The following is a 22,447-nucleotide window of genomic DNA, read 5'->3' as shown; positions in this document are numbered from 1 at the left end:
CATAGGCTACGTTCACATTCAGTATGCCATTAATAATGTAACCACCTCAATCAGAATGGACTGACTCAGCTGGAAGGTATTTCTATATTTCGATTGAGAGGGGTGGTGTAAACCTTTGATAATCCGTTCTCCTAATAACCATGTAAGCACTTCTGATCTGATCGCATCTCTCTGGTTGGAATAAATCCATTCTTTCTGAGCATGTTGGGGATAAACATCAGGTGACGTGACAAGTTTGCGGGAGAGATGGAAACATGGAAACGCTTATGATGTTTGAGAAGATGAACAAAACTGGAATCCATGTGTGCAGCGACATCGAAGAAAACGTGGCTCTGTATTGAATAAACTCACTTTTGATGTTCCACATGTCAAAAAGTGCTGTTCTGGTTGATGTTTTTCGGGTGTGTAAACACATACGTCTGATCAGATCATTTTATTCAGCGTTGGTGTAAATGTAGGCACGGATTAACTTGTTTTGGCCGACTAATGAGTAATGGCCTGAATAGTGACGGAGCCAATCAGACCCAGAGGATGAACCCCGCCCTCTTTCGCCATTGTAGGAAATGAGAACGTGAGTGTTTCTGCTATTTTGACGCCTCTGGCACTTTGTCTGGTGCGACCACTGTGCTCAGTGAACCGAAAAACTAGATTATGTCTTCGCTGTTGCCATGTCTCACTCTTCTCCGTGTTATTGTGTTTGTGAGTAGTCTCTGGATCTTCTTCTACAACCGTTCCATCCACCTATCGCTAACTGTCTCACTCCGACCCCTGTGAGCTGTAAATTTCCATTCCGCTGTCAACACACATGTGTTGTCTCTTTGCTAGCATGCCGTACAACTGGCACATGTCCTCTGGGTAACTTAATGCAGCAGGATGGACATATTGAATTTCAAAGAGTCTTCTAATTAGTCCTAGGATGTTTACCACACCAGTCCAGCACCCCTCCTTGAGAAACATGTGGGACCTGGTTCTCTAAGCCTCCCTCTCTCTCTCTCTCTGTATCTGTCTATCTGACTCGATATCCCTCTGTTTTCCCACCCAGACTTTTCTCATTTCTCCCCTGCATGAGAAGCATTTGAAAAATGTGCTTTGTGGGACTTGAAAAGGGAAAGGCTCCAAAAGCCTGTCTGAAGGCTCTCTGTGGAGTACAGCTCAGACAGTGTAACACAAGCAGAGAGGCCGTGGAGCTGATAAAATGAATTAAAAACTCAAAGGACTCTACTTTCCATACACCTTTCTTCGAACTTTTTTTTGTTTTTTCACCCCCTGTAGGTTCAAAGCCAGTATTAGCAAAGACGAAGACACAATATTACGTTTTCGTTGGGTCTGAGTCTGGTTTTCTTGGCTCTTACTTTGAAATCCCACTGTTTCTGGCTGCTTGTATAATCTGAAACTCTTCATGAATGACGTTTGATATGCCTGCTTTGACATTTTTAATCCACTAAACATTCACTGCAGAAAAAAAAATATCTACAACCACTTGTATGATGCCTTTACTTTACAGTTACCCCAACACTGTAATTTCTAATTTATTTCCCCAAATATTTTCTCTGATTATAAATTGGCTAATATTCACTGATTGACTATATATAAAGATGGCTAATACCACCATGACATCTCGTTTTGAAGCTCAGCGTTGTGTCTCTGGCTGCTGCCATCTTGGCGGTGCCTAACTCAGTGCTAAAATCAAGAATGGAGCTGAGGTTGCGCCAAGCTAGCATCTGGTGAGGACACCCACTTTGCCTTTAATTCAGTCAGTCCGGCGAACACAGCCTTTTAACGTACCTTGCAAATATCTGAACCAAGACTATTTGAGTTGAAGTTGAAAGACAGCGTCTACGACAGGATATTTAACAGTTTTGTTTAGGGTATTTGCTTGACAAACGTGGTGTTTTGCCGCTTTTGCTGTGGGAATCTTGTCCCTTGTCAACAGGTTTGGTATATTCATATGAAGACATTGGCTTATAGCATTTACTTTCTTGTTGGCCAAGCTTTTAAGCAGTTTGGTTGCAGCTCTGCCTATACATTTGCATTTTTCTTACGCTAGATTGCCACATACAGTATAAAGCGGTACAGTACACTTGTTGCCCCACCTCGTTGTAGCTGACAGTTGGGCAGTAGCAGGGGTTCAATGCTCTGGTTGCCTTGGTAACCCTGTTGTATATTTCCCACTTCAAATGTTTGTGGGCGAATGGAAATAGCTAATTACAGTCAACAAAATACAGTCAACAACCACTTGGCCGCTTCATTTAGGTTCACCCAACGCTCCAAACGCTCAAAATATCAGCATTGTGATTGCATTTGGTGGTGGGAACCAAAGTCCCATTTTCCCGTTGTAAATGTTTAGGGAACATGCGCCAGTCAACTGACCAGATGCTCCCTTTGATTTTCAACTCAAACTTGAGACGAGTTCATCTTCGTTTCCAATCGTTGCTATAACCCAGTGAGTTTTATCACACGGGCCCTTGTCGCCATATCACTGTAGTTTGTTTCCAGCTTTCAAGTACGTCAGCTCCCCCTTTCTTCCCACGTTTTCTGTCAAACTCTTAACTATCAGTCTGTTCTAATAAAGGCAAAACTGCCAGAATGTAAAGCTTTTTCTCTGATCTGACAGGGGTGAGACAAAGAAAGAGTTGCCGGGAGAGAAACAAGAAAGGTTAACTTCAAAAGAGCTTCCTGTTTTTTCACCTCAAGGTGTAAATGACGATAAAAGCTTCTTCTTCTTCTTCTTCTTCTACCTTTGTCTCTCTCTCTCTACACTCTACACCCAGGTGGTCCCTCACACACACTCCCCGTCATTTCCGAGAGGGTGGGGACATTCCATAAGCCATTATGAAAATCTATTTCTGACCGAGATCTCAGCTGCCAACTGTCATCACCGTCCCGCAGCTGAGTCAGACGTACTGAAACATCCCAGAGATTTTCATCGGCGAACGTGTCATTGTGTGTCGTAACGCTCTTATCTCATTTTTTCCTCATTACGCCATGACTCTATTGTGCCACTCTGAGCTCTTTCTCTGCTAACTCTGCTTTCCCCCCTCATCATTTTGCTATCTGTCCTCTTTCCCCTGCCACACCCTTACTAGACTCTTCCCTCTCTTGGGAAGTATTCGCTTGTGCCAGATGCACATCCTGTGACTGTCAAGGGGGGGATTTGGCACGGCCTCCACCCATTTGTTCATTTGTTGTTGGTGTGAAAGTGATCTCACTGGCATGCTCCACCTATTGGCACAGAGTGATAATGACGTATAAGCTAATAACTGTAAAACAGTCCCTTTAATGTCACCTCTGTCGCACCGCTGGCCTGCTGAAAACAACGCCTGTTCCCCACCCAAGAGGCCCCAGCGCTGGAAGCAAGGGAAGCCAGGGTGCATCCAAATTCCAGTGCAAACACAAACACACACAGATACTGTAGGTATATGGGGCCAAAGGGACAGGCAGCTCGGTGGGTCTCGCTGCCCTTCTGTTCATAAACTAACAAATGCCTAACTGGCAGCTGGTGCAACGGCGTTACAGTGAATAATGTGTCACTCAACGGTTGCAAATGGTCCGATGTAAAGAAACGTTTAGCTAGACTGTCTACTGCATTTTTTAGCCTTTAATGGCTGACTGGCCTTAAGGTGTTTGTTCAAATTAGAAATAGACCTTGACAGTTTTAGTTACAGATGTCCCGATCAAGTTTTTTTGCCCCTCGATCAGATACAGTATTGAGCACTGGCCAATCTGAGTCCTAAACAAATTTTCCACTCCTGTAGAAGTCTTTTCTTGTCTTCCTTGTCTTCTCCTAGATGGGACTGGATTCAGTCCAATACATATTTCTGTCAAAGTTAATGTAGTGTGGAGATGGTAGCTCATACCTTGGCTCCATAAAGTTCTCTACTCCAGAAATGTTCTAGTCATTCAACGCCATAAACTCCCTAACCCTCTTTGGAAGATTGTTCTCCTTGACGCTGTCTCCAGGAAACTTTTCTCTTCTTTTAAAAGTTCAGTGTTTGTTGTGATTGCTGTTTTGGTGCAGCCTTTACCTGAGTGGACTCGACGTAATCTGTTTTGTTGGTGGTACTGAATAACGATCAAGTACAACCACCTCACCAAGCGTCCACGTCGCATAATTTACACATTTCTGTCTGACTTCCACACAGCAGATACTGATGTTTAGTCACGTGATTTTGGTTCTTCTTCTTCTTCTGTGATTTTTGGCAGCTTTGACGCTAGCCAACCGCCAAAAACAATAGAAGAAGAGGAAGATTTGATGCTACCAGGACGTAGTTTTGGTTTATGGTAGACCTAAAATAAATAACTACAAAAGATTGGGCTTGGCTGAAGCCTTTTTTTTTTTTATGTTTTCACTCTACTTTTGATGCTCAGTCTCCTCTGCACCAGCCTTGTAAATGACGCCAACAATGCAGAATAGAGTCTAGAGTGGGTAATTAACCGAATACTACCGCCACTTCTTACCGTCGTTATTTCGGAGACTCTACACGCTTGCAAAATAACATCTGTGGCGCTAAAGCTGTGCTCAGGCAGAATGCAAAGGGAATTTTAGACACCGAAGTCAAGGGAAAGACACAATTTGCACAAACATGAGGTGAAAATATGTGCACAAAACCAGGGGAAGAAATAGAGTGGAGGAACATGACTGGATTACTTGAGTTTTGCAACCTCCATGTTTCTGTCCCTCCTGGACATTCCTTCTCAGAAAGAATGGATTTATTCCAACCAGAGAGAAACCAGCAGTTTAAGAGTTTACATGGCTACTATGAGCTGTAGAATGGATTATCAAAAGGTTTACACCACCCCCGTAAATCTGTTTATTCAGATATATTCTGATTATTAGCGGAGTTCTAGTGTCCATGTAAAGGCAGCAGTCGTTTGCTTGGCTCAGGCTCCTTCTTTACTCCCTTCCACACATCGGGGGAAGAAATAAAGTGACAGTTAGTATTACCTTAATCGCCACTGTGGGATTTATAGTGTCTAAGTTTGTTTATCTTATCAAAACCTCTTTCCGAGGATGTAGCCCATTACCCCCTCTACTTAAACCGTGCTTAATTTGCATCTTATCATAATTGTTGGTGACAGTTATACGCCGCAGGTTCCCCACCCCGACCACGACACTTCCCAGATCACGCCGACTGTTTTGCTACTTCTACTGTCTGGGAATGTGAATGAGCTCCGTCTCTCTCAAACACACACACACACACACATTAACACACACTCAGCGCTTTGTTCCTCCGGTTTTTAAGTAGCTCTGGATCCTGTTCTGCGTCAGCTCGAGGCCTCTATGAGTAATCAGGCGGCCATTTCCATATCACCTTTGTGCTAATACAGTCATCGCTCTCTGCGATGCCGAGCTCATTGTTGTGCATGTAATATTTTTGTGTGTGTGTGTGTGTGTTTTGCCGTGCGGTAATCCTGAGAGTTTAAGAGAGAGCTGGCTATCGCTCAGGGTTTCACATGTGTGTGAAGTGGTTGCCATGGCGCTGGGATTTTCACCGTGTGCAGTTGCGCTTTACGACTTCTTTTATGAAGCTTCGAATTGTGAGAGCTAGGGCTTCAAGGGTGGAAAGCAATGTGTTACATCCAGTTGTAAAGACCTCATGAGTTAAAATCAACAGTTAGGAGAACGGTGTGTGAGCTAGATGTTTGGGTTGAACTGGCGCTGAACTAGAGCCGCGTTGCCGAGCGCCACTGACAGCAAATGGACGTAATTATGATCCTTGCGCTAAGAGTGTTTTTGTACGCTAAGGTCTGGTTTCAGCTGGGGATGTGGAGAATGTTTTTGGTGGCTGCGGTTAAAGGAGCCCTCAAACCTTTTCATCCTCGAGTATGAACGAGAAATTTTGGCTCACGGCTGCCTAGAGTTTCAGCGTGAACCCATTTTGCTACATGGCTTAACAAGCAGCGCCATTGTTGTTCTGTGTTTTATCAGATTAGCTGCAAAGCATATGTAATTTACATTTACCATAATGGGGTTGAACTTTTTTAATATGTTCCATGTGTCATTTGATTCGGAAAATTCTTCTCTTGAGTGCAGAAAGTTGTCTCAATTGTGGGCAGAGTGTTGACAAAATCCACGGCGTTGATTGCGCAAGTACGTCAGATTTACGACATGTTATGTCAATTATGTTTCATCCAACGACAGCCCAAGTGCGGAAATTATTTAAAAAAGGGATTTGAAAAGATGGACCCTTTATAAAAATGAAACGGTCTACCGCAGCAGCACAACCGCTATGCATGAGCATCTCAGCGGAAATTCGGTTTTTGGGTTATTTCATTGAGTTTTGTCTGATTGTTGGTCTTGTCGCTGAGTTCTCATCAGACGAGCTCAACAAAGATTCTCTAGAGCAGATGCTAATGGCTAGCAAACCCTACTTAATTGTATTTGTCATGGGCTTCACAGTGGTGGTGGGGTGGTTAGCACTGATGCCTCAAGAAGGTTCTGGGCTTGAATCTACCAGCCGACTGGGGCCTTTCTGTGTGAATTTGCATGTTCTCCTTGTGTCTGAGTGGGTTCTCTCCGGGTACTCCAGCTTCCTCCCACTGTCCGAAGACATGCTGGTTAGGTTCATTGGTGATTCTAAATTGTCCGTAGTGTGAATGGTTGTCTGTCTCTCTGTGTTAGTCCTGCGATAGACTGGCGACCTGTCCAGGGTGTAGACCACCTTTCGCCCAATGACAGCTGGGATAGTCTCCAGCACCGGCGCGACCCTTCACAGGACAAGCAATTATGGGCAATGTATGTGTCATTTGCAAGACCTAGAACTAGCTGGGAAACTTGGAGAGCGACAAACCCTTTTTGGTTCATGCCAGATGATTCTCTAGAGCAGATGCTACTTTCCAGTGCAATTCTAACCAGTTCATTTCTGGGTACACAGACCCATAAAGCTAAATAACGTAGATTTCCATTGTTAGTTACTCTCCAAGTTGTTGCAAGCAGCCTTTTGCAGATAAATAATACACTGGCAGTTCTAATTACAGTCAGCACAAATCATACTCAATCCACCTGTACAGCAACTCTCCATTTTATTCATGTTAATGCTCCTCCATCCTCTTTCACTAGTGGTTCTCAAAAGTGTTTTTCAACTGAGCTACTGTGACCAAGCAATTTCCCTTGTGGATCAATAAAGTCTATCTAAGTCTAAAACTAAAACTGCAGTTTTAAATAGCAAAAAACAAACCTTTTCTTATTATTTCTCACTCAACTTTCGGTTGAATAGCGTCATTGGGTAGTTGGATCAGACACTAGTCATATGGGTTTCTGGTGAGTAACACCCACAGATGTTCCTGTTTATACCCCACCAGTCTTTCAGAACTGAAGACTTGGATGAAACATATTCAAGAAACTCTAAACGTTGCCTTTGTTTCAGCCTTTTTGGATTTACCATGCCATGGATGACTGAGAACCTTCACAGACATGTTGAAGTTGGCTTCTTCATTCATAGATTTCACGTTAAAATATGTCATTATGAGCAAATTAGGTTTGAATACAATCTTGAAATATTAATGGATTCATTGAAAAAATTGCCGTCTGTTGCAGCCCTAGTCGTGGGACTTCTTGTTAATAAAAGTCACCATGTGTGCTAAGAACTGGGACTGCACGAGGTTAAATAAGGTCAGTATAATAAGGGGTTATGGTAATGATCGGGGCTTTAGTGGAGACGCAGGGCGACGGGGAAATGCTCTGGAATGTGAAGAATGAGGGTTTGTTTAATCCTCACGGGGGGATAAATTATTAGCAGCGAAGGGAACCCTGCTGTGCAAGACTGGCCCATCTCTTATCACATAAGCCTCAAGCGAGCTCAGTGCATGTGAGCGTTGTGCACCTGAGATTTCCTGAAAGGTTTCCCGTAATCCCCAAAGGGCTTTAATACACTTTCAGCCTCTGCCTCTTTTATTTAATTTGAGATAATCAGCAAAGTTTACAACAAGCTCAGGAAATAAGTGCCACTATACGTTAGGGGGAAGTTTTCTTATGTCACTGCAGCGTTACTGATTTAGATTTGCATTTAGCTCGTGTCCAAACAGAGACTGAGCTGCGGTCTCACACTGGCATTACCTTAACGACTGGCTGCGAGTCGTCGCGGAGGAAATAACTAAAGCAGCTGAAAATGACGACGAGGTGATCAAATTGAAAACATCTGTGATTTCCTCGCCTCGAGTAAGGTCTCGCTGTGGCGGCGTGAGTAATCAGGCTTTGCACCATTCATGAGGGGAGAGAGAAAAGGGGAAATGAGAGCAACCGGAGGAAAGGGGTGGGGGGGGGGCACAAAAGGGGGTAAGATTTATTGAGGCAGTAATGAGCTACTGGAAAAGGGAAGAGCACCTTCGGTTTGATTGGTCCACCCACCCACCCACGCTTGGCTTGGCCTGGCCTGGCCTGGCATAGCGTGGCATCCTGCGTAAATATGACCCAAGCATTTAGTTGCTGTGGCGATACAGGAAGCAGCAGCAGATGCCAAGAGGCCCAAGGTGGCAGCGTGGACCAGATGGATGCACACACTCAAGAGATTTTGGCAAACAAAACTCTTTTTATTCGCCACAAAAGCTTTTACAAAAGCTAAGAATAATAACTGTGACCAGACATGTCGTGTCAAAGACAAAAAGAGTGTGTTAGACAGATAAATTAAGGGTGGCATTTCCATTTGTAGACTATCTATTTGATCAGTTTGATGGAAGAGGAGGATTTTCTCAAGATTACACTTCAACTGTTTTGTTTTTGTCTGACCTTACAGAGGAAAGACATCATAAAGGTCACGCTAGATTAAAGGAATGATTGGCAGTCGGGGGAGAAGAATAGAAGGTAAAATGAGACCTATGAAGAGGGAATCAAAGGTATGAAATAGATGTCGGATGAGCGGAGAATGAAGCAACTGAAAGTACAGTTGAGGTCTGAGACTGTGCGTTCGTGTCTGCTGACCCCTTTCATTTTCTTGAACAAATGACAATCTCTTCTCATCAGCTAGAGTACAAACACACTCTCACATCTCAACCCCACTTTCATTGCCGCATCAACTGCTTTTCCCACCCTGTGAATCTAGCCAGTCTGCCATGTTGTATGATCAAAACAATCTGCAGGTTATGAGGTTGTGATTTGGTCCAGACAAACCAAACCGACGTCAAAGAACTGCCGGAAACGTCGCCCGTTTGAAAGGAAATAACTGTATTTGTCCACACCTAGAACCTGCTGGGAAGCTTGGAGAGCAGCTAATCATCTTGCAAAGCTGGCATTTCGTGAATCACGCTGATTGATCAGTTGGTCTACAGTTGTTTTTTCAGTCCAGATGGTTCTCTAGAGCAGATGCTAATGGTTAGCAACCCTACTTTCCAGTGCAGTTATTTCCAGTTTGTTTCTGCGTACACAGACCCATGAAGCTAAACAACGTAGATTTCCATCAACGTTACTCTCTGAGATGGTCTAATCCACCTTTTTGCAACACGAACAGGTGAAATAGTACACCTGCACTTGTAATTATAGATAACTATTAGCACCTCAAAACCTTCCTTATTAGTTGTCATTCAACTTTTGTTGACTAGCGTCACTGGGTAGAAGTTGAAGTTGGTTCTTTCATTCATAGACTTCATGTGAAAATATGTCATCATGAGAAAATGTTTGAAATATTAATGGGTTAATTGAAAAGAAATAGTGCAGCCCTAGTTGTGGGACTTCTTGTTAATGAAAGTCAGTGGTAAATGCTGTAGTTTCTGGACCAAAAAGTGGCACTTGAACGCACTGCAACAACTACAGCCAACCCCTATGTGAAAGGAAATAACCCTCCATGCCAGCAGGTGGCAGTAGTCTGTATTTGTTATTCACAATGGGAAACTAGAAGAGCTAGAACTAGCTGGGAAGCTTAGAGTGCTTGGATTAATCAGTTGGTGTACAGTTGTTTTTTTGGCACCAGTTTGCTAGCATGAACAGCCAATCAGAGTGTCTGATGTTATCTTTGAGCCTCATGGGCCTTATACTTTTGCAATGATGTAAGATTCATTTTTAACAATAAGCCGACTTTTAAGGACTAATTTTATAAAATATGAAAGACCATTGTTGTATTTTTGTCTGCATAGCCACAGTTTTTCTAACTGCTCATACCAGTACTATCCAAATTTGGGGTTTGGGCGTTTAGCCTGACTATAGTTGCATGCTGTTGTTGGGTGCTTTATCCTTTGCAGATTGCAGTCAGGTGCTAATTTCAGGCGCATGAGGTCACGCATGCAAATTCCTTCTCTGTTTAATCGTGTCAAGCTGAACTGATGTAGCACAGGAGTGTGTGTTGGATCTTTTTATTCGCGATCGTTTTACACAGAGTTGCGAGCCTCGTGAAAAAGCAGCACTAGGTTCTTCTGTGGAGCATCAGATCTGTGCAGAACATCGGTGTAAAACACTGGCTGGAAGAGTAATCAAACTCTGACCCACGTTTCAAAGACTTTGTTGTTATTAAGGGGAGATCACTGCCGTTATAATGAGCAGCTAATTCATCAATCACACGGTTACCAGAAGTGGCGTCCATTGCAAGTGTGCATACGTCTATCGTTGTGCATATTTGGGACTTTTTCATTCTCATCTGTTGTTGTTTTTTAAATCCAACAAAGCAGGTGTTCACTGAGGAAACAATGACAAAAGGTGTTTAGATGCACACACTCATTTGTTGCCAACTTTTGTCGCTTGCAGGCTGTCGATGCTTCAATGCTTGAACAAAAGGTAACTTCTCTGTTGAAAGATTACACCTCAGAAACTATCTGAGCCATCTGTGAAAATCTGACACACATCAACAAGGTGTGAGTAAATTTCTGTGGCAAGCCCCCCAAGCTGAGACCTCTATTGTTATCCATCAGAGCTGCTAGCTAATCATAACCTTTTTCTAGAAAAGGAAAAAGCAAGTCTCCAAACAGGTCCTGTGTAATGTCTCACAACAATCCCTCAGTAGTGTAAATTGTGCAAGATGTTCCTCTTTACGAGAAACCCAAAATAAAGCTAAGGTGGTCTGCTTATGTGTCCAGATGTTTTAAGCCTCTTGTCTTTGTTGTTGACAATTGGTCAGGCTTTGTTCTTCATATCACGCACCAGCAGATAGTTTTCACAACTGTAGGTTTCAGTAAACAGTCACTGCCAGAGTTCCCGATTTCCTAAAGTTGATACATGAAGAGGAAATGGGTTTGATGAGCAGCTTTGTGTATTTGTAGATGTGTTAAACTGAATCATGTGGGAAATAACAAAAGCAGTTACTTCTTCCAGATTGTTATACCCTTGGGTTTTGTTCTAAATTGCCTTTTTCTCATTGAGGACACAATCAAACAAGTTTCAACAACCCATTGTTCTCCGAAGACTGAAGGCCAAGCTGCATTGTCGGCAAGTCGCCGTTGAAGCATTTTGTCAAACCTTCGTTGAGGTTGCTTAGTGCTTCACTGCATTGTTATAGCACTGTAAAAAGTTGTGGCAACCTCGATTTTGATTTGCAGGATCGGTCGTCAAAGATCCATGACAATGAGCATGTTGCTAATCTGAACACACCATTGCATTTGCAAGTGATACGTAGGAAAATGCTGCAAACTGACATGCAACATGATCTTCAGATTCTACATGTAAGCTTTAGTGAGATGTGTGTTTATCTCGTTCCTCCTGCTGCTCTCTTCTCTCTCTTTTTCTATGTCTACCCGGCCGGCCTTGGGCAGAAGAGCTTAAGGTTCTGCTTAAGGTTTCCTCCTGTTAAAAGGAAGTGATCGCGTCGCCTTCCTGATCACTCTGGGGGTTTCAGACCAGAGTTTGTAACACGTCTTGAGACAATTTGTATTGTTATTGACGCTATATGAATAAAATTGAATTGAACTGAATTGAAACTTAGATAAATACTCATACGACACTCGGCTAACTCACCTGAGAAGTTAAGTTGAGCTAAATGTGGCTAATGAATAGATGGTTTAAACATTCAGATTTCTTTTTCCGTGTGATAAAAGTGCAAATGCAAACTTGAAACCCAATTTCGATCAGTTGTATTAAGGAAATTCTTCTTGACAAACATCTATTTTGGAACATATTTGGACATAAATCTTGTAACCACTGAATTAGAGTCCATGCTATGCTCGTGGCAGAAAGCAAAGTCGTCTGGAGTTACCATTTGATGACGGACGTGTCAGTTCCCTGCTGCTTCTGGTCTTTGTAGTCCTCTGCAGTGACCTTCGGAGCTGAGGGCTCACTCTCTTCATTGGGCATAGCTAATCCTGTCATCTGGACTTTGGCCTGAGCTCCTCTGTGATGAAAGGTCCGGCTGGGTGTCCGTTTATGGCCAATGCGCAGCGTGGCTTTGCGGGGAAGTCTGGATGCTGCAGGCCGAGGAATGCCTGCAAAATATGCTCTCGACACAGACTCGGTTCATGTGATTCTGATCCAGATGGAGCAATATTTTATGGTTGTCGTGTTACTCTCATGAAAGATAATACTGTTAATTTAGAAATCATGGGTTCAGTCTAATCCAGATCGAAGCAGTTTGACCACTTAAGACCATGTTTTATAATTATTGTAGTTTTAGAGAAGAATATGCAAAGATGCTAACTGTGTTTTTTCTGTTTGTTTTTTTTTTTCTGAACAGACCGTGAAGACCAATCAATCCTTTGCACGTGAGTAGTACTGCAACTCTCTTAAATCCTCTCCTCTTCCCGTTCTGAGCTCATTTCTCTGTTAGGCCAGATGGTTTATCTGCTCTTTAAGGTGGTTCTGTTGACAAAGCAGCTTAATGGGCTGGAAAATTAAACTGTCCCAAGCTGAAGATTATAAAGCTTCACCTTAATCCCATATAAAGTCTCACCTATTGTCCTTGTGTGTTTAAGAGTCATAACTTTAGGCTTTCCCAAACTAACCCGTTCTCCGTCTCCCTCCATGTTTCTCTCGTCCCGAGTCACTTGGCCCGTTGCCGTCGTCCTGCTGGGTTGTATTTAAAGACTACTTTCAAATAGCTTTTTGAGGATGCCGGGCTGCACGGCCGCCCTACCCAATGCTGAGGGAGTTATGAGTGCGGTTTGGTGGTGCCTGCCTCCCCATCCTCCATGGCAGAGAGTAATTAAGTGCCACTCTGTTTCAGCGCGGCTGCCAACGAACAGACAGGACCAGTTGCATAATCTGTCCTAAATTCTGAAAACGACACCCTCTGTTGGTGACAGTGGAGGCATTTTTTTTTTTTGGCCACACTGTTTAGTAGTTGGTCAGTGAGAAGCTGCCTCTCTTCTTTGCAGGAAATGCCTTACTTGTGACCTACATTTGTTCAGGTCAGAAAAAAAGACCAATTGGCACAACATAGCATAGAATTAAAGAAGGTCTTAATCAGTTTTGTGTTTTAGCAGATTTGAAAAAATCTAAAACTGGTAGTTACTTGTCCACTTGTATTTACAGATGAATGTAAATGTTCAAACATAAGAAGAAGTAATAGGTGTGATGGAGGTGTTACAGTCTCTTTAGAACTAAAGCCTCATGTGCCTCTTTTTGTATTTTGTGCACATGTCTTACATAGGCCATACCACATATTCATTATGTGTACATACTTACATACACCGATCAGCCACAACATTAAAACCACTGACAGTAGAAGTTAGGGTTAGGGTTAGGGTATAACGTTGACCATCTTGTGACAATTCAGTGTTCTGCTGGGAAACTTTGGACCTGGCATTCATTGGTGTGGTTGTTATTTAGACATGTAGCTCCCACCTAGTCCAAACCAGGCACCCCCACCCCAAAGACACTCCTTGACGGCAGCAGCCATCCCCAGCAGGATGCAGCCTGACACAGACACACACACAAAAACGCTTTAGGAACAACTAAAAAAAAAAACTGGAAGAACAGCACAAGGTGTTGACCTGGCCTCCAAATTCACTAGATCCCAAACTGATCAAGTATCTGTGGGATGATCCACAGAGGCCCCTCCCCTCAAAAGCCCCCCACTAACAACATTCTGTTGCCAAATACCACAAGACACCCTCAGAAGGCCAATGTCCATTCTCTGATGAGTCACAACTGTTTTGGAGGCACAAGGGAGACCTACACAATATTAGGAAGGTGGTCATAATGTTATGCCTGATCGGTGTATAGTAAAATTGACTTTGAACAAAAGAAGAGCCGAAAACTGCAGTTCCTCCAAAGGCCACTTGAGGTCGGCTTCAAAAGTGAGTCAATCCCCAACTAAGTTTAACATTAGGAACATTATTATATTATTTCACATTTAAATTATATATAGGCCTAAAGTTATATCTTAAGGCGTGGCCTCTGTAGCTGTCAACCTCCACTTACTCCGCACCTCATTGCCCATTTTTGAATGAGCCAGAAATTTGGCTCATTCAGGCACTGCAACTGCAGAGAGCTGCCGCATTGAGCTTCAGAAACCTCGGTTGAGGAATCCTCTCAAGCTCACCATGAAAATAAGCCTCAGAGATTTTGAGTTGGTTTGAGAGTAATAGCACAAGATTTGAGAATTCTGTCTGACTAGCTGACCCACGAGAATAGTAAAGCAGGAAATACTAAAACTTCCAAAAGCAAGATGTCCCTTTAAAGCACATGTTTGCATTCATGTAAGAAAGAAAATGTGAAAAAAAATGTAAAACTATGAAGACTTCATGCCAAACTCTGGTACCTGACCTATATTCCTATGCCCATTTTCTGCATTCGAGGACTCGCCCATCAAATTCTAGTTCAGCAGCTAAAACTGCAGTGTACTATGTGCAGCGGAGCTAATAGCAACCTATACTAAAGCCACCGGTATGTAGCTAGATGTAGTGTCGCTGGCCTGGTTTTGCTGTTGGGTTTTCTGGACTCTGAGCGCGAGCTGTGGATGGCCCTGCCTCAACACAGCTATCATTAGAGACAGCCCAAAAGCAGGGCCTGGAAACTTTGGAGACTGTTTCACCAAAACCACAGCGTTCTCCAGTGAAACAGACAGACAAACAAATGGATGGATTAACAAAGAAAAGCCTGATTTTCATTCACTCGCCTTGTCTCCTTTTTTCCTCTCTATTCATTGCGTCTTTGGGGTTTATCCAAACTTTCTTTCTTAGCAACTGACACAATGAGTAGGAGTAATTTTGGTCTGGGTTTTACCATGTTTTGTTTGTACTCTACCAAACAGATTATTTCCTAAAATGTGTCTCAAAGCTTCTAATTTACGTCTAAACCTCTCATTTTTTCACACTCTGTCTTCACCCTTCGTTTTCAGAGGTGAATCGGGCGCTGGCAAGACCGAGAACACGAAGAAGGTCATCCAGTACCTGGCCCACGTTGCCTCCTCACACAAAGGACGCAAAGACCACAACATTCCTGTGAGAACCCCTCTTCCTACGTTTCTCTTCCTCTAGTCCTGGCACAATCCTCTCCTCTCATAAACCCCAGAGAGCGTGCAAAGCTTGATATCACTCTCATTACCAAAAGGGTAACCAGCAACCGTTTAGCCTAGCATAACACTGTAAATAGCTAACCAGGCTCCCATTTGTTTAATCAATTCGAAAACCAAAGTATAATTGATGTGTTTACGTCCAAAAGTTTTTCTTGGCCCGGATCAGTATCTTCCTCTCTGCCCGGTTGCCTGGCAACTGCTCAGAGCCACGAAATTATCCAACATGCAGTCCTTCATAAAATAGTCAAGAGTCAGTTTTCCCATGGAATAAACAAACAGGATTATAAAAGGGAACGTTGGCTCGGGGTTCGGGATTTTTTTTCCCTTCCCAACAATTGGATCAGCACAGATTATCTTGTAATGTGTGCTGTTTACAGATCCACCCTTAAATCTCCCATTGAGGAACTCATCAGTCCAATTAATATCAAACACTTTTGATAGTTATGATTTAAAATCTGGATTACATTCACCATAACCAATGATAGAAACGAGTCTACAAGAAAACAGTGCTGTAAAATAATAGTAAACATTCACAACCTTGAGGCTAATGTTAGCAATCTTGTCGTGTGTGCTAGTTTAAGATTAGAGAGAAGAATATCTACAATAGCAAATGACAAATATAAGACGCAAGATTGGTATCAAAATATCAAGCTGTACCTTACATTTATTCTCGTCCTTGATGCTAACGTTAGCAATCTTGTGTGCTAGTTTGAGATCAGAGAGAGAATATAGAATTAGTGAACTTTAGCAGTAGCTACTGGTAGGTCGATTCTGTTTCCGTTGGACAAAGCCAGTCTAGCTGCCATCTCATTTAAAGACATTTTGAGAAGCTAGGCTATTGGCTCTAGCATTTAGCAAGAAATTGTTAGAGTGGTCTCAATCTTTTCATCTAACTCTAAAATTATTGCTTTTACCAAAATGTCAAGTTGTTCCTTACATGTACTGTAATGCTCATGTGTTGTAGGTAAAGTGCCTACAAGTATCGCCAATGAAGCAGCTAGCAATGTTATCAATAAAACATTCCCGCCCTTCAGGCTAACTTTAGCAATCTTCTAGTGTGTGCTAGGTTGAGATTAGAGACTGAGACTGTCAACTGTCAACATTAATTAGTGAATTTTAGTAGCACTGGTAGGCCGATTCTGTTTCAGTTGGACAGAGCAAGGCTAGCTGCTATCTTGTTGAAAGTCATTGTAAGATGCTAAGCTAATGGCTATAGCATTTAGCAAAACAATTGCGAGAGTGGTATCAGTCTTTTCATCTAACTCTCCATCTGTGTCAAGCTGTTCCTTACATGTACTGTAACGTTAATGTGTTCTAGGTAAACTGCTTAGCTTAGCATACTTTTTTATAAATCTTTACTTAACAGCTAACCAAACAGATGTTTACTGACTGGTCACTGCTAATCCTTCGTGCTATCCCATGCCATTCTGCAGGAGTGTAGCCAGTGTGTGTACTGGTGTTCTGTTTCCTATTGGCTTGTGTCTGACATGAGCGCTTCAGGTTTTTAACACTTGCATTTGTTTATCCGTAACAAACAGCCCGAATCCCCCAAAGCATTCAAGCTACAGGCAAGTGTATCCTCCCGCTTTCTCAAAAACGAGTGTGTGGTCCTTTTTTTTTTTTAATATGTATATATATATATATATGTTTTTTCTTGTGATGCTTGTGTGTATTTGCATGCCCTTCTCTCTAAATCTCTGCCGCTTCCGCAACGACGTTGACGGACTAATCTAAGCTCCTTTCTCCATGAGGTATTTGTTTGTGCTGGCTCAGTCTCCTCACATGATTGTTTGAATCTGCTGTCAAACCAGCAGGCTCATGATAATAAAACACGTTGTTTTATCAGTCGGTGCCGCTTTATTAGAACAGCTGGAAATGGTTTTTATTGGAAACACATGTCATGTCAAATACCTGCTATTAAAACTTTATGCAGCCCCGGTTTGTTATTTCAATTTATTCCCCAAGAACCAGCGTGAAAGACAGACCACAGCCTCACTAAACATCTCTCCTCAAGCTTCGTGTTTTATGTGCTTTAGTTAAGGACGTGTTTTTTTAATCACACATCCAGAGATATCAAAGATGATTGCAAAAGTCTTTAATTGCATGTTTTCCTTTTGTGATGTATTATAGAAGCATGTTTATAGTTTGAAGACAGTTTTAAATGATTTCTGTAATGACTTCACCCCAGTTCCATCTTCTCTTTCTTGTGCACAGAATTTGGTATTTTCTGGCTCACCTCCTCTCTGCTTGATTTTTCCAGAAGCAATTTTTCTTTCTCCCGTAAACCAATACCCGATGTCTCTCTGAAAATCTAATAACTATAGAAGCGGAGGGGAGTCCTGCAACCCGCAGCTTCGTGCACATGTACCCTGAATTCGTGTTTAATGTGCTGCGTTTTCGGTAGCTGACCTCCTTAATGCTGCCTCTCCCTCTGCATTGCATTACGGCTGCCTCTGAGCACCGGGCCAGAGGAATGTCGAGCCAGGGATTGAGGGAGAGGAAAGACATGGTGCAGGAGAGGTGAAGGAGGTATTGGAGAAGATGTAAAGCAGACTTTTTGTGATTCTCTCAATGAGAAAGAAAAGCCTGCACGGCATTTATAGACGGATGCATGCACTGGGTTTTATTCAGAGTCATGGAGAGTAACTACTCCCTACTGTTGTCAGGAGACGTAAGTTTTTCTGCAGGGTCTTGTGCATTTATCAACACACTGAGAAAAGACATCGGAATGCTGCATGAAGGATTATCCCGCTCCTGATACTTGTATATTTTTCCGCAAAGGTGCCGCATATTGTGTTTCCATGTGTGGCCCATATGTCTGGCCGGAGAGATTAAACTCTGAATTTAGACCTCTGCCAGAGCTCAACATTCTTGGTCAGAAAACTCTTGTTTCCAGACCTCTTCTGAGATCGTTGCTTCCTTCTGTTTTTGCGCTGGTGTTGTTTCTGTCTTGCGGCGCCAAGAAGTGCTTCGAAGATTAACCCGTAGGTTTTTTGTTTGTGTTTAATTGTTTTGACATTCGGTTTACACGTTCACAAGTGTCAGCGAAAGATTGAGAGGTTCGATTTGTGGGTTCAGGCGCCAGATTTGGATCTGCACAGAGGTTTCAAAGCGATACTCGTTCACCCTATTAAACCTTATACACCGATGAGGCAAAACATTATGACCACCTTCCTAATATCGCGTAGGTCTCCCGTGTGCCTCCCAAAACACTTGTGACTCATCAGAGAATGGACATGGGCCTTCTGAGGGTGTCCTGTGGTGTCTGGCAACAGAATGTTGTTAGTCGGGGCCTTTGGGTCCTATGGATTGAGGGGAGGGGCCTCTGTGGATCATCCTACAGATACTTCATCAGTTTGGGATCTAGTGAATTTGGAGGCCAGGTCAACACCTTATGCTGTTGTTCATGTTTTTTTGAGTTGTTCCTAAAGCGTTTTTGTGGTTGTGCCATCAAGGAGTGTGATTGCTATGGGGTGGGGGTGCCTGGTCTGGTCTAGGTGGGTGCTAGGTCCAAGTAACATCCACACCAATGAATGCCAGGTCCAAAAGTTTCCCAGCAGAACACTGAATTGTGATGGTTTAAATTTTATTCACTTCTCCTGTCAGTGGTCATAATGTTGTGGCTGATTGGTGTATGTGAAAGGACCTTTTAGTTCTGACCCCTGTGGAACTTTAAATCTCCTGGAAATTGAACAAAAACTTTTATTTCCCCCAACTTTATTGACAATACTGAATTCATTCCATAGAAGAAGACGCCCGAGATGGAGCCACGTTCTTTGTTCATCTTGTTAAATACTAGTCTAGTTGTTGTGCTACCTCCCACCACCCTCCCAGCTGGGCCAGTCTGTATCCTTAGTTAGTTCAAGGCAGGATCTGATCCTATTTTTGTTCTGCCACCACCCTGGCTAGAAGAGATTGTGTCATACGTTGGGGAATTGAAGGTTTCGGGTGCTGTAGAGAATTTTCCAGGTTTTGAGATTTTGGGAGGAAGCCATCAGTACCATTGCGGTGGTACGCTTATGTTTTGTATATATGTGGTGGTATATCATCACAGCCTGAGGAATGTTTTAGACCGGAAAAGGCCTCTCATTCCTCAACGCAAACTAACCGCTCACTATAGGACGATGCCGTAATGCCTACTTGCGGTTTCATGGGCTCTGTCAAATTGTTTGGTTTTCTTGCCGCTTTAAACTTGTCGAGTTCCCTTCACAAAAATCACACTGTACCATAGTTGGTTTTTTGCAAATTCAGCAGAGCCATGATGAACTTTCTGACAGGTTGTTTTATTATATAGACCTGGCTACCTCTCTCTGTTCTGCTACCAGTATTTAGGCCTTGCAAGCTTGCATACGTTTCAGTAGGTGCACAGAAAGATCCTGTTAGAAGCTATTATCAGGAGTTAGAAGTGTTTGACAGTTGGCTTGATATCCCCTCTTTTCTCCACAGGGTGAGTTGGAACGCCAGCTCCTGCAAGCCAACCCCATCCTTGAATCATTTGGCAACGCCAAGACGGTGAAAAATGACAACTCGTCTCGCTTTGTGAGTTTACAGCCCCTGTTGAAATCATCATTCTCTCCAGTTAAATATACAGCCGGTCCGGATCGGCTCCAGAGTAAACTCCACGCCGACCGTCGGTTCATTTTACACTTGCCACAACACATGCGTACAAGGAAAAGCTCCTAATCCGAAACCTAACACGCTTCTAATTACAGTGTGGAGTATATACTGTTTATATTATGTCCACGACTCAGTTTATCACTTTAAAATACTGTATATTAATCCATAATCTGATATATCATTAGACGCTTGGCCCTGCACATCTTCCACGTTTTATATATTATGCTTTTTAGAGTAAACTCACTTACTTTAACAAGTAAAAAGAAAAAAATATGCAAAAATATAGACAACTGTGCCTGTATCCACGTCCCGTTATGAGTGTACAAGGTTTCCCTCTCACCTGAAGGTGAATAATCTTATTAAACAAAATGTAAAGTGGCTTTTTAAACACTTCTTGTGATCATTTTTAACGGAACATGTTAAAGTGAAACTGTAAGAACTGTATTCTTGATCGACGATCATGTCAATCAAGAATTCTCACTCCAAGCATTTCAGAAAATATAATACATTTTTGGATAAACCATGTGGTGGAGATTAACGGTGCTCAGAACCACGTGACTCACCAGTGGACAGATGGGCACACATTCGCTGTCAGGAAACCACACAGATGCCTGAGATTCCTCCCGACCCGTTAACCTGGCGCTTCCTAATATAGACATTTCGCTCCTCGCCGCTTTTCTTTTCTGTCATCGGCAAGAATCCACAAATGTGGTATTTAAAAACGCAGCTGTGCCCCGAAGGGAGAACAGATACACGAGAGGACAGCTGCACCCGCAAACACACTCTCGTCAACCTGTGAACTGCAGTGACTGTTAACGCAAATATGCGCGTTGTTTTGTTTCCTTGCAGGGGAAGTTCATCAGAGTCAACTTTGACGTGACGGGCTACATTGTCGGGGCCAATATTGAAACCTGTATCCTCGTTATTGAAGGAGATTGAAGCAGCAGAGGGGCTGCAGAAAACACAACAGAGAGAGCTGAGGACGGGGCAGGGTGCACACTGAGTTTAGGGAGCAGTGGTAGGGTTTCACGAGTCACCACAGATTATGTTTTACCACAAAAATGAAATTCCTCTTCAACCAGAAGACGCTAGACAGCATTTAGCACAAAAGAAATCATTATTCTTCCTTCTTTTAGGTTTTTAGTTTGTTGTTCCTGATGAGGAAAAGAAATAACCCCAAGATTTGTTTGGTTTCTCTAAGATTTCTCGGGAGCATAGAACATTTTTTTGGTTGCTGAATGTCCTAAAGCATAAGAGGGATCTTTCATTGTGATTTCCTCGTCAGTCCTTAACCTTCCCTCTCAGACCTTCTGGAGAAGTCGAGGGCCATCAGGCAGGCCAAAGACGAGAGGACCTTCCACATTTTCTACCGCCTGCTGGCCGGCGCCGGAGAGCATCTTCGAAGTGAGTGACACCTCACCGCCGCTCTAAGGAGCAGTCGGAATAAGTGACGGGGGAGATTTCATGTGCGCGCCAATTTGCTCCGGGGCAGGGAACAGAGAGCCGGTTTGAATTAGAACCACCAGAGCAAACCGTTCCCTCTTGTTAGCGTCTAATTTATCTCGTTAGCACATTGTTTCATGGTGAAGCAGACACCGACAAAGCCACACTTTACATATTTCTCCTGTGAACTAGTGGATGTAGAAGGTCGGCCAACTCTCCGTCACTTACGTAATTACTCTCCGTGCCTTTGACTGGGCTATCGAATAGATTTAATAATCATTTAGTAAACAGCAAACACTAGTTGCAATAACAAGAACTTGTGTCGCGGGTAAATACTCGGCACGGATGAGAAGCAATACGACGGGATGAGGGTGGGAGATAGACGCTGGTGATAGCAGCAGAAAGGCTGATGGAGAAGTTGGGCTACCAGGATGAGGTGGAGATGGGGGGGAGGAGGAGGAGTGCACGATAGACGATTTAAAAGTCAGAGTGACAATGAATTTCAAGAACGGGAACGACTACTGTGACCAAGCAGTTTCCCTCGTGGCTCAATAAAGCAAAGTCTAAGAGAATGAAGCTGCAAAAATAGCCCAAATTAACCACTGAAGAATGAACAACACAAACTGTGTGATCAGATATTCCCAAGCTTCATTAACATGATTTACTTTTACTTTTGAGGACAAAATAAAGACACCTCATGGCCTTAATACACTCCATTGACTCGATTTCCTTCTCCCTTCTTCAGCTGACCTGCTCCTCGAAGGCTTCAACAGCTACCGCTTCCTGTCCAATGGTAACATTCCCATCCCGGGGCAGCAGGACAAGGACAATTTCCAGGAGACGATGGAGGCCATGCACATCATGAGCTTCTCCCACGAGGAGATTGTCTGTGAGTAATAGTTCCAGATGTGCCCCGAAGCAAACTACACCGTCATTCTTCTTTTCTTTTCTTTTCTTTTTCCCCCCCCTCACCTTTACTCTGACATTACCTAATCCCCCCCTGGGCATCAGTAAAGTTT

General features: G+C 43.1%; 2 protein-coding genes across 3 annotated transcripts in view; both read left to right on the top strand.

The window, feature by feature from the left end:
* ddx47 (DEAD (Asp-Glu-Ala-Asp) box polypeptide 47) overlaps window positions 1-22,447 on the top strand; it is a 262,281-nt gene that overhangs the window by 25,947 nt on the left and 213,887 nt on the right. The gene's annotated exons all lie outside the window — the stretch shown is intronic.
* LOC311506281 (myosin-10) overlaps window positions 1-22,447 on the top strand; it is a 62,943-nt gene that overhangs the window by 18,928 nt on the left and 21,568 nt on the right. Inside the window, exons 4-10 of one of the 2 annotated variants that reach the window (XM_084570180.1) lie at window positions 12,585-12,612; window positions 15,192-15,294; window positions 16,907-16,936; window positions 19,815-19,907; window positions 20,835-20,898; window positions 21,291-21,389; window positions 22,174-22,317. In XM_084570180.1, the coding sequence (XP_084426306.1) occupies window positions 12,585-12,612; window positions 15,192-15,294; window positions 16,907-16,936; window positions 19,815-19,907; window positions 20,835-20,898; window positions 21,291-21,389; window positions 22,174-22,317 (561 nt within the window). The remainder of the gene's footprint in view (window positions 1-12,584; window positions 12,613-15,191; window positions 15,295-16,906; window positions 16,937-19,814; window positions 19,908-20,834; window positions 20,899-21,290; window positions 21,390-22,173; window positions 22,318-22,447) is intronic. The other variant, XM_084570179.1, reaches the window with a different exon arrangement.

This window comes from Chelon labrosus, assembly GCF_963514085.1.
Source record: "Chelon labrosus genome assembly, chromosome: 21".
Classification (NCBI taxonomy): domain Eukaryota; kingdom Metazoa; phylum Chordata; class Actinopteri; order Mugiliformes; family Mugilidae; genus Chelon; species Chelon labrosus.
This window is presented reverse-complemented; position numbering and strand designations above follow the sequence as displayed.